Source organism: Aedes albopictus, chromosome 2, assembly GCF_035046485.1.
Source record: "Aedes albopictus strain Foshan chromosome 2, AalbF5, whole genome shotgun sequence".
NCBI classification, from domain to species: domain Eukaryota; kingdom Metazoa; phylum Arthropoda; class Insecta; order Diptera; family Culicidae; genus Aedes; species Aedes albopictus.
This window is the reverse complement of record NC_085137.1, coordinates 28,239,322-28,251,536: the sequence shown is the minus strand read 5'-3', so window position 1 is coordinate 28,251,536 and position 12,215 is coordinate 28,239,322. Positions and strand designations below refer to the sequence as shown.

At 42.3% G+C, this 12,215-nt stretch overlaps 1 protein-coding gene across 3 annotated transcripts in view; it reads right to left on the bottom strand.

Moving 5' to 3' along the window:
- LOC109402508 (nitric oxide synthase) overlaps nt 1-12,215 on the bottom strand; it is a 354,219-nt gene that overhangs the window by 7,431 nt on the left and 334,573 nt on the right. For all 3 annotated transcript variants that reach the window (XM_062849368.1, XM_062849370.1, XM_062849369.1), the window contains 2 exons: nt 6,924-7,061; nt 6,676-6,867 (listed from right to left, as the gene is read on the bottom strand). In XM_062849368.1, the coding sequence (XP_062705352.1) occupies nt 6,676-6,867; nt 6,924-7,061 (330 nt within the window). The remainder of the gene's footprint in view (nt 1-6,675; nt 6,868-6,923; nt 7,062-12,215) is intronic.

Below are 12,215 nucleotides of genomic sequence, written 5' to 3'. Positions count from 1 at the left end.
CTTGCAATCGGTGATAGACGGCGGCATAAAATTTGAGAGAGTATCTTGTAGGCAGCGCTCAGTAGTATGATCGCGCGGTAGTTCCCGCAATCCAACTTGTCGCCCTTTTTGTAGGTGGGACACACGATACCTTCCATCCATTCCTCCGGTAATACTTCCTCCTCCCAAATCTTGGTAATGAACCAGTGTCCTTAAAGGATGGTCGTCATATTTTAATGACCCTTAACATGGACAGCGTAGACATCAACAACCATGCGCCTCCATCCCTACTAACAAAAGTACAGTCGAGACTCTTATAAGACCACTGGTCGGAAGGCGTAATAAGAGACTAAGAGCTTATGGGATTTCGGCTTTTTGGGGGTGTGGCAAGTTGTCTTGGGTGTGTTAAGACATAGCGCAATACTTTATGAGCATGAGCATGAGCATGGAGGACCGTACAATTCGTAGTTGCTGCTCCGTGATTGGCCAGAACAATTCAAACTGCACAAGGAACCAACAAACTAAGCTTGGGAGTAGTTACCGCTCTGAATGTGCACAGTTCGAGAACTCCAAACTTTATTAGTCAATAACGGCGCCGGACACGTCCTTACGGTCATCGAGGAAGGGAAAGAATGTTAGTGTGACGTACGTTGCTACTAGAGAGCGAGATCACCTCATTTTCTCCACGACTGTCACGGGAAGGAGTTTTAGTTAGTGGGGAGGGGGAGAGTCACATGATTTGGATTCACTTTGGTAAGTGTTGTGATTCTTGCAACCTTTATTTGAGTCAAAACATTTACTCATTTTGACTAAAATATTACAAATGTCGATACCGAAGATGACGAATCATTCAAACTTTTGTGTAAATGCAAAACATGAAAGAAAAATATTTATTATCAACTGAATGTGCATTGGGAGCTAGCGCTGACACATGACGTGACGAACTTTTCAATATTTGTTAGAGAAATACTCAACAACCAGAGCAGAATTTTATACATCCTTTAACATTAACCTTCACGTACCCGACCCCCAACATCTAATTTTCAAAATGCTGGCATTTCGTCAATTTTCATCCAACTTTTTTGAAGTCGCCCTCAATCGATCATAAATTGGTGCTAGTTTATTACACTCAAGTGACCAAGCAATATCCGGAACCATTCCGGAGATATTCCGGATTGTACTGGGGTCAGGGAGGGTGCCGAAATGGCAAAAAATGATTATTTCGTGTGTTATTGTGTTTGAACCATCGATTTTCAGCGGAGTTTTCATTGCGAACAATAAAACACATCTTCGATAATCATATTTGAATAAGTCGACCCCTCCGGATCACCGTGACAGGTCCCGCGGGGGCCTCATTGGGGACACTTCTGGTTTTCATCCAAAACATGTCGTGCGACATATCAAACTTCATGATTTCAAATGACTGAGTCAGAAATGATACCCTGAAGTCTGTATCAACTAATATGACCACCCCGGAACATCTAGCATAGGTTCCACGGGGGTGACATCGGGGACATTTATGGTTTGCAAACAAAACATGCCGTGCGACGTATCAAACTTCATGATTTCAAGAGAACGGGACAGAAAAAAATGACTGAAGTATGAAGCAACTGATATGGCCGCTCCGGAACATCTGAAACAGGTTCCGTGGGGGCCTCTCAAACACAATAACACACGAAATAACCACTTTTAGTCATTTGGCAAAACAGACACCTCCCCCACCTTCTGACCCCAGTACAATCCGGAATATCTCCGGAATGGTTCCGGATGTTACATGACCACTTGAGTGTAATTAACTAGCACCAATTTACGATCGATTAAGGGCGACTTCAAAAAAATCGGATGAAAATTGACGAAATGCCAGCATTTTCAAAATGAGTTGTCGGGGGTCGGTAATGTGAAGGTTAATCATCATGATAAAATGGAACGAGCTCACCAATAAACATCCTTCGAAGTGTCCAGTGCGTATGTGCTGCAGCATCTTCCACTAACTGGCCTATTCTCCGAAATCACACTGAACCGCTACAACTACACACGGGTACGAAGATGTGCACAATCAAATTGACGACGACGACGCGGCCGATCCGAATGAAAAACTCACTAAACCACCCCGTACGAAGATGAGCACTGTCCCGCACACAGGACGACGAACCAAGACCGTTAAGACATAACGCAATACTTTATTCGGGAAAGTTTTAGAGCTTGAAAAAATCTAACATTTAGAACTTTGGTTCATATGATTAGTTGGCAACTTGGCCGCTAGAGGCACCATCAACAGTTTGAAGCTATATTGCACTACAGGAACCTTAAGAGGTTGTCAAGCATACGTTACGATATGCGACAGCTCAAGACCCTAATAATTTGGAAGGATAGTGTCTTCGGGAAAGTTGTTGGATACGCCAATAACTTACAAATGCCGAGTAGCGAAGTTCGAAATTCCTCCACTGGTCGGGGCTAGTGAGCATGTAAATTGTCAAAACCTCATATCTCTGAATCCCATTAACTTAGAAAGTTTGTGTCTTCGTTAAAGTTGATCAGTGTGACACAGACTTACATGAAACGGGACGTTTGTTTCGCAATTATGCCACTAAGCAGCGCTTATGAGCATGCAAATTTTAGAAATCTCATAGCTCAGAATCCTGAAAACTTAGAAAAATTGTGTCTTCAGCAAAGTTGATCAGTATGATATAGACTTACATAAAAATGGACACTTGATTCGCAATTCTGCCACTAGGCGGCGCTATTGAACATGCAAATTTTAGAAATTTCATAGCTCAGAATCCTGAATTGGCGGATTGGCGATCTAAACCCTTATTCACTAGACAATCAGAAAATCCTAGAAAATGAAAAGGTTGTAACGATATTTAATGATCTGCTGAGTGATTCCATAGGAAACCGATCAGAAAATACAACTGGCTGATGATTCTAATTAACTATTTGGATTTCTTCAGAGTTGCGTTCTGAGATTACATCTCGTAAGATTTTGCTTGGTTAGCGTCTGGGTGGTCTTAGTATTCGTTACGAAGTATTTTGTGGGGATTTCCCGAAGATTTTTTTAGGATTCCTTTACGTAATCTTATTGGGTTGTTTCCTAGTAATACCTCCAGAATTACTTTTCGAGAAGAAGAATATTACAGGAATTACTCTTGGCGATTTTGTAAAATTTTGCTTGAATATCTCTCCCGCATTTTCTCTAATTCGCCTAGTAGTTTCTACTGGTATACTCTTAAAAGTTTCACCGAGAATTCCTTTCAAGTTCGACCGACATCAAGGTATATAATTAATAAAATAAGCTTGTACTATTGGCGCTGTCCACGGACAGTATTTCAAACCAAGTATTCCATCAACGTGAAATACAGCCTCTCCAAGATTTCAGAATTCCGAACTATGAGATTTAAAAAATTTGCGTGTTCACTGGTGCCACCTAGTGGCAGAATACCGACACAAGTGTCCCATTTTATGCAAGTCTACATATGTCATACTGATCAACTTTGCCGAAGACACCAACTTTCTAAGTTATCAGGATTCTGAGCTATGAGATTCCTAAAATTTGCATGTTTGCTAGCGCCGCCTAGTGTCAGAATTGCGAATCAAGTGTTCCATATTATGTAAATCTATATCATACTGATAAACTTTTCCGAAAACATCAACTTTCTAAGTATCAGGATTTTAAGCTATGAGATTTCTAAAATTTGCATGTTTGCTAGCGCCGCCTAGTGGCATAATTGCGAAACAAGTGTCAATTTTTATGTAAGTCTATGACATACAGATCAACTTTGACGAAGACACCAACTTTCTAAGTTATCGGGATTCAGACATATGAGGTTTTGAAAATTTACATGCTCACTAACGCCGCCCAGTAGTGGAGGAATTTCGAACTACGCAATTCAGCATCTGTAAGTTATTGGCGTACCCAGCAACTTTCCCGAGGACACTATCCTTCCAAATTATCAGGGTCTTGAGCAGTCGCATATCGTAACGTTTGCTTGACAACCTCTTATGGTTCCTGTAGTGCAATTTAGCAGCAAACTGTTTATGGTGCCTCTAGCGGTTAAGTTGCCAACTAATCATATGAACCAAAGTTCTAAATGGTAAATCTTTTCAAGCTCTAAAACTTGGCCGAAGAAAGTTTCTGCGAATATTCCGGAAGGTGGAAGTGTAGAAGATCAATGAAGAACGCCTTCATCGCCACCTACGAGAATAATTTGGGTGAGCTACGCACCCAGAGAAGACAGTGGATCACAGATAATACCTGGAGGAAGATAGAGGAGCAAAGGAACGCCAAACCCGCGATAGAGTGAGCGAAAACACGAGGAGCCAAAGCCGTAATTCGTCAGCGTTATTCGGCTCTCGAGAAGGCCGAAACGCTCATGCAGACGGGACAGAACAGCGTGGGCGGACGAAGGCGAGAAATCCGCAAACACCGGCGACATCCGTCTCCTCTATGATGTTTCACGTCGCCTTCGTGGGACTAAGATGAATGCTACGATGCCCGTAAAAGACACGTCTGAGCAGTTACTGACCGTCCCGGCTGACCAGTTGAAACGCTGGTTCGAGAACTTTGAAAACCTTTTTCAAGTGTCGGTCATGCCATCAACACCCCAGCATGATCCGCCAAGGGTTCGACGCATTACCCGTGTCAACACCGATGCTCTATCAGTGTAGGAGATAGAAACAGCAATCCGTAGCATGAAATCTAACAGGGCCCCAGGGGTCGATCGCATATCAGCTGAGATGCTCAAAGCTGACCCCGTAGTATCCGCACAACTACTGCATCAATTATTCTGCAACATATGGGAAATTGCGACATTTCCGGCCGACTGGATGCAAGGCGTCTTAGTAAAGGTGGCCAAAAAGGGTGACCTGACTGTATACGATAATTGGCGGGGCATCATGTTTCTGTGTATCGTTCTCAAAGTCCTCTGCAAAGTGATCCATTACCGGATACAGGAGAAGATTGACGCAACTCTCCGAAGCCAGCAAGTAGGATTCCGTGCCGGACGATCCTGTGTGAAAAATATTGTCACGATCCGTATCGTATTGGTGTAAATCAACAAATTACAAGAGTCTCGCTACCTGGTTGGTGTGCATTGATGGCGGCCAATGGCGGCACCAAGATTCACATAGGTGCACGGATCAAGAAGGCGAGGGCTGCTTTTGTGAGTTTAAGAAATGTATGGAAAAACAACCAGTTTAGTCGACGCACCAAAATCCGAATTTTTAACTCGAACGTGAAATATGTATGTGCTGCTGTACGCCAGTAAAACTTGGTGTGTATCAGCGGAGAACACGCAACACGAACACCCAGCGGTCTTTATCAATAGATGCCTGCGGTATATAATTCGTACATGGTGGCCTCACAATTGGATCTCCAACGTGGAGCTCCATCGTCGATGTCATCAAAAGCCGATAGCGACAGAAATTCGGGAGCGAAAGTGGAGGTGGGTCGGCCACACTCTACGCAGGGACGGAAACGAAATCTGCAAACAAGCGTTAGACTGGAACCCAGCAGGATATCGCAGCAGAGGCAGACCCAGAGGCTCAGTAACGAAATCAAGCAAGTCGACAGAAATTGGACTAGGCAACAGGTCAAGGCGATGGCTGGCAATCGCCCAGGATGGAAATCTTTCAATTCTGCCCTCTGCACCACCGTGGGTGCCCAAGACTGAAAGTAAATTAAGTATCATTAACTCAGTTCAGTATGAATAGGGTAGTGGACGTATTTTGGCCCGGGACAGGTATTTTGGCCCACCTTGGGAATTTTAATTATTTTATCATATAGGTAATATCTATAAATCTTGGCAAATGATTATTGGAATCTTGGCAAATTATTGGAACTTCCAATAAAAATTTGCCAAGATTTTGTAGAGATTATTTGATAAAATAATAAAATTCCCAATGTGGCCCAAATACCTGCCCTGGGCCAAAATACGTCAACTACCCTAAAACATGTGGAACCAAATGAATGAATGGAATGTAGTGTAGACTTTAGTCAGAACATTTCCCTTCAACGTTGTTTTTTGAACTCATTCCTAGGAGTATATTAACCTTCCGTAACTTGCGCGGTTGGCCACCACCGTCAGCACCACCAATGCTGAGTACAAAAAGCAAGATTTTTTTAACTTCTTGTACAAAATACAACAGCGTGCTCGCTCGAGGGTTAATATAGAGATGGTAGTTAAATGCATAACAATCAAACGCTCTGCATCCTAGTTCAAGTTATTATCTTTGTTTGCAAATGTCAACGACCATCCCATTGCGAGGACCATGGTTTGCACCCGACCAAATGGGACACTTGCGGTACCGAGATGGAACGTTTGTTTGGCACGTGACCTTCCTGAGCGCTATCATCGCATCGGTTTATAATTACCGGTCAATCGTCACGTTACTTCCGACTGACGTGGTCTCATTAATCAACGCCCATATTGAATCAATCGACAGTTAGCGGCGGCCTGTGTACGTCCCGACTCGTGTCGGATCGAAATCGTGTAAATCGAATTGTTCGATAGTCTTGTGATGTCCCGATTCGGCACAGTTTCTGCCACTTTACGACCGATAACGGACGCGCGACTGGCCGACGGTGTGTCACTGCGCAATATATGCATGCAGTGCACCTACGCCGGCACAACAGACGTGTTTGTATGCCTAGATTTTAATTGAAAATTCCAGCGGATGACGACGACGACAGCGACTTACCCGCAGTGACAGCATGTATTTCTCCATCTCCGATTCGGTTTTGTTCAGTTTGGTGGCCAGAATGCGCCGCAATGTCTGGTACACGTGCTCGGCCATCGTGACATCGCCGCAGACGTAGATGTGCGCCTTTTCGTTCCAGATCAGCTCGAAGATCGAATCGGACTCCTTGAGGGCCAGGTCCTGGACGTAGGTCTACGGAAAAGGTTGGGATTTGAATCTAAATGTAGGAAGGGACATTCGAAACTTACCTTAGGGACATTTTCTTCCCGGGAAAGTGCCAAGAATACTCGATCCAGAATGCCGGTCTGGAGCATCTCCTCTTTTTCGTCGCGGTAGAGATCAACCTTCTTCGTTCGGCAGCCAAAGAAAAGCCATACTTTTGGAATCTAAAAAAAACAAAACCAAAGGAAACTTCAGAAAACCATACAAGATTGAATTATTAGGTATTTCAAAAGAGACGTAAAAATGCAGGTAATGGAGAAAACAACAAAGTTTTGCTCAAACAGCCGTAAATTAGGCAAGAAATCATAACACCCACCACGCTTTCCGAACCATTTTTGCAGAAACGGAGAATTTACCTTCCCTTGAGCTGAATTTGTGTATGATGAGATGATAAATTCTCCATTTCTGCAATAAAATGGTGCAAAAGGCATGCGTATTTATGATGTCTTTCCTAATTCAATGCTGTTTAAACAAAACTTTGAGTTACAATGTTGTGGAAGAGCTTTTTGCATCATTGCATTGCAGAAACGGGAATATACATATATGATTTCACCACACAAGATTCAGCTCGTTACTACATTACTACCCTTTTATGTAAAACAATTGGAAATATTTGAGACGATGAAAGACCTCCCGACATTCCTCAAGCAGTTCCTTCTAAGATTCCTCTAGAAAATTCTTCTGGCATTCCTCAAGGACATCCATCCAGATTCCTCCAGGAGCTCTTTCTCGGATGACTACTCCAGATGTTGTTTTGGGACTTCTCCCGAAGTTCTTTCCGGGTTTCCTCTAGCATTGTTTTCTGAGATTGGCCAGGAGTTCCTACTGGGATTCCTTAATGCAGGGGTTCTGAAACATTTCCAGCTCGCGACCCGCTTTTGATTGTTATAGAACTTGGCGATCCACCAACACTCATTTTTATATGTAACATTTTTCATTCCAGAAAATCTCCAATCCAATTTTCGGGAATTGGAAGGTCTGCACAGCAGAAATTCACTTTAAAATAAGGGCACTGCATTTGTCTTCGCGTTTTTGTATAACTTCAGGATCCATCAACCACATAGGGCTGCAAGAGGGCTAACTCGTATTTTCAGTATTGTAGTATGGATGCAAGAACAAATAGGTCCCTTTTAAAATTCGTAATGAATGTGAGCAGTCATTGAGGTACCATCTTTGAATTTCAGCATCCTTCGAAAATCTAAACTCAACCAACATTTTAACTAATGTTTATCAGAACATTTGGATAAATCAAATAATTCACAAGAAACTTAAACCTTAAACTTAGCCTCATAGTTACAGAGTCGATTTCAGTCATTTAAGTCATATCTAGAAATAATTCTGCCGATTATTCAAGAAAGTATTCCTAAATTATAAGAATGGCTAGCACAAGAATTACAATAATTTAAGAATGGCACTTAAAACATTATCGCACAAACCTTCGCAATCCACCAAGAGCCAGCCTGCGACCCATCAGTGGGTGGCGACCTATGTTTTGAGAAACGCTGCCTTAATGAGTTCCTTCTGTCATTTCTATGGATTTTTTTTCTGGCACTTAACAGGGAGTTCCTTCTGTAAATCCTCCTTTTGAGGATTCCTTCCTCTGATACACCTTGAGGAGCTCTTTCTTAGATTCCTCCAAAAGTTCCTTCAAGGATTCCTCCACGAAAAGGCATTCCTAGAGGTGTCCCTGGACTCTTGGATTAAGCTAGGTACGAGATCCTGGAGGAATCTCGGAATGAATTCCTAGAGGAATCTGGAGAAGAGTTTTCGGAGCAATCTCAGAAGGGATTCCTGTAGGGATATCGAAAGCATTTCTCGAAACTAATTCTGAAAGAATCCTGGAAGAAATCCCTGGATCCCTGGAAGGAATTCTTGAAGAAATTTCGAAAACAATTCCGTGAAGAATCAAGGAACTCCTGTGGAACTCCCAGAAGGAATCTCAAGAGCAATATCGGAGGGAGTTCCTAGAGGAAACCCTGAAGTAAATCCTGAAGAAGTCCTGGTGGAATTCAAGAAAGAGTTCCTAGGGGAACTCCATCTGCAAGTCATAAGCTAGCAAGTAATAAGAAGGCACAAATTTCCCAAATTGATGGGGAACGTGCCGCCTGAGCCAATGTTCTGTTACCTGAAGCTTGTACGCTTCTCACACTACCTCATCTTGATTCAATAGAATTTTGCCAACCGCGTAGTACGAAGCGCCACTTTACCAGAATCCCACGATAATTCCCACAATTTCAGTAGATGCTTGCCCAGACCCCAAGCGAAATGTCTTTTCCTGAGTCTGACAATTCGAGTTCACCCAGCAACCTACCCAACAGTTATGCTTTTGTATAAGATTTCGATTCTTAGCCTTGTTGTTTACAACATTTCTGTAGGAGTGAAAGAGAAGGAGAGACTTTCATGCAGTGCCCTATTGGCACATTTATCAAGTGCGCGCGAACCATTCATTTCTATTTGAATCCCCGAGGAAACCAACGATTTTTTTAAGTTCGAATCGTAAACAACAAGACAATGAAACGTCAAAAACTTAGAAAAAAAAAATATCTTTGCAACCGCCGTGTGCAGTGCCCTGATAGAAATACACTAGAACTCAAATGGCGCTGTAGTCACTTTTGCTAATTAATTAAATTATACATTGATTGTCTTGTAGAGGATCTTTTGTCTTGGTAAACAAAATTTACTTGACACTTCTAGTACCGCTACTGACGCTGTAAGGGCGTCACACGAACAGTCGTGACATTAGACTAGTAGCTAGCTGAGAGAGAGGAGACAGCTCACTGACAGCCACGATGTTGACATGTCTTCTTCTTGCTCCTTTTTACAACTATGTGGGCCGCACAATGGTTTGAAAATATATTATTGGTCAAAAATGATTTGCATATTAAGTTCGTTGCGACAGAGCATGGAAAATAAATGGACTCGTTGCGCTGGTCGAGGAAAATTGATCATTAATATTTTGTCTTTTATAATTACAACAAACGGAGCGAAATTTTAATAAGATCTTTTGGATATTTGGCCACTCCACACCATCAATGTGCGATTTTCAGCTCGGTTCGCGGTGACAGTTTGTAACAGGTCCTCCTTGACATTAAGTGGCACGCAATCGAAGCCAGCTGTCTCCTCTCTCTCAGGTAGCTAGTTATTCTATTAGTGCCCTGCACACCGTGGATGCTAAGGAATTTTGAGTCTTTGACGTTTCGTGGCTTCAGTTCTCAACGATTCAGATTTGAGGGGCCCAGATGTAAAGGGGTGTAAATGACCATTTTGTCGATGAGCTGAGCATATCAACAAAATATTCGGATTTGAAGCTTTCAGGAACTTTTTAACAATGTTTTACGACGATTAGAAAAATTACACTAAATCGTAGAAAACTGGGTAGATTTTGAAACTTCATATATTTTGTATGGGATGAAAAAATTATAAAAAAAAACTTTAAACCTCATTTAATCGAAAGTGGGGTTTTGTTACTTACACCCCTTTGCTTCTAACCCCCTCATTAGAAAATGTTTCATCAGCTTCCCCTGGGAGGTTGATTGAGTTCAACATGTTTGGTTAGCGTGCTGATTTATGGCTTGCTGGTGGCATCCCTTCAGGAGCTCTTTCTGGGATTTCCCAAGGAATCCCTTCTGCGGTTGTGAGATTTTTCCAAGAGCTCCTGGATTCCTTCAGAAATTCCTTCCTAAATGCCGTTAGGAATTCGTTCCAAGATTCATCCAGGATTTTTTTCTGGAATTCCTCCAGGAATGCCATCTGAGATTACCCCAGCTAGTTTTCCTAGGATTTCTTCAGGTATTCCTCTCGTGGTGTCTCCAGAAATATATTCCAGGATTTCTGTAGGAGTTCCTTCTGAGATTTCTCGGGGAGCTCCATCTGAGATTCTTCTTGGGGATCCTTCCGAAGTTCCATTTGGGATTCCCACTGGGACTTCAGGGGATTCTATTCCAAATTTCTCAAGGAGTCCAGAGAAACCTCCAGGAATTGTTTTCGAAATTGCTTCCAGAAATCCGTCCAAGATTTCCTCAGGAATTTCTTCCGAGATTCTTAAAATAGTCCAAAAAAGGAATCCCAGGATAAATGGAGTCACGGAAGGAGCTATTAAAGGAATCCCAGAAGAAACTTCAGAGTGAATTCCTTTAGAAATTGTTGGAGGAATTTCTCATGGAACGCCTATAATAACTACCTAAGGAACACCTTGAGTAATTCCATAAATAATGCTACAATACACTTCTAAAATTAACATTTTTTTAGAGGACTTCTTCAGCAGTTTTTTTTTCAGGGAGTTCTTTATTTGATTCTTCCAAGAGTTTAAGGATTTCTTCAGAAGTTCCGCTTGGGATTCTTTCTAGAGCTTCATCTCTGACTGCTAAACACGACCAATCTGAGATTCTTACAAAGTCCTCTCGGCATTCCCCCAGAGAATTCTAACGGCATTTCTCATGGAATTTATTCTTCCTCCACAAGTTCCTTTTCCATCAAGTGTTCATTTACTAGTTCTTCCATAGTTCTGAGGATTTCTTCTTGAATCATTCCAGGAATTTCACCCGGGATTTCTTCCAGGATTCCTCCAGAAATCTTTCCGGGATTACTTCGGGAATTCCTTTCGAGATTCCGCCAGGAATTCAATGCGGGGTTCCTCTAGGCAAGCCCGTGCACAAGGGGGGGGGGGCTGGGGGGTTGGGGTTTGGGTGTTAAACCCTCCCCATTATCGACGCTTCATACACTAGGCGCCCCTTCGCCTTTTGTCGAAATTGGCAAAAAACCCCTCCCTTGGCGCCACTTCTGTGCACAGGCCTGCCTCCAGAAGTACCTTCTGGGATTTCTTCATGAATTATTTCTGAGATTCTTCTAGGAAAGCCAAGATCTGCTTCCGGTATTCCTCCACGAACTTCTTCCGGGATACTTCCAGAAACTGCTTCTGGGATTTCTTTATTAGCGCCTTCAAAGATTCCTCTCGAAATTGTTTCCTGGATTCCTCAAGAAGTTCATCTGAATTCCCTTAGGAAGGTTATTCTAGAATTCTGCCATATGATAATAATAGAAACCATCCACAAGTTTATTAAAGAGCTCGTCCAGCAACTTTGCAAGCAATATCCCGAAAGTTCCTTCTGGTTTTCCTCCTATAGTTCCTTCGGGGATTCCATTTTTTTTCACGGATCCCCAAAAAAAACTTTTGAAGATTTTTCACAAGAAACTATTAGGAGAATTTAGGAAGGAGTTCCTTGTGAATTCCCAGAAGGAATACATTGATGTCCTATAAAAAATCTCAGAAAAAAATGGAAGGAATTTCTGCAAGAATCACATACATATTTAACCTTGTT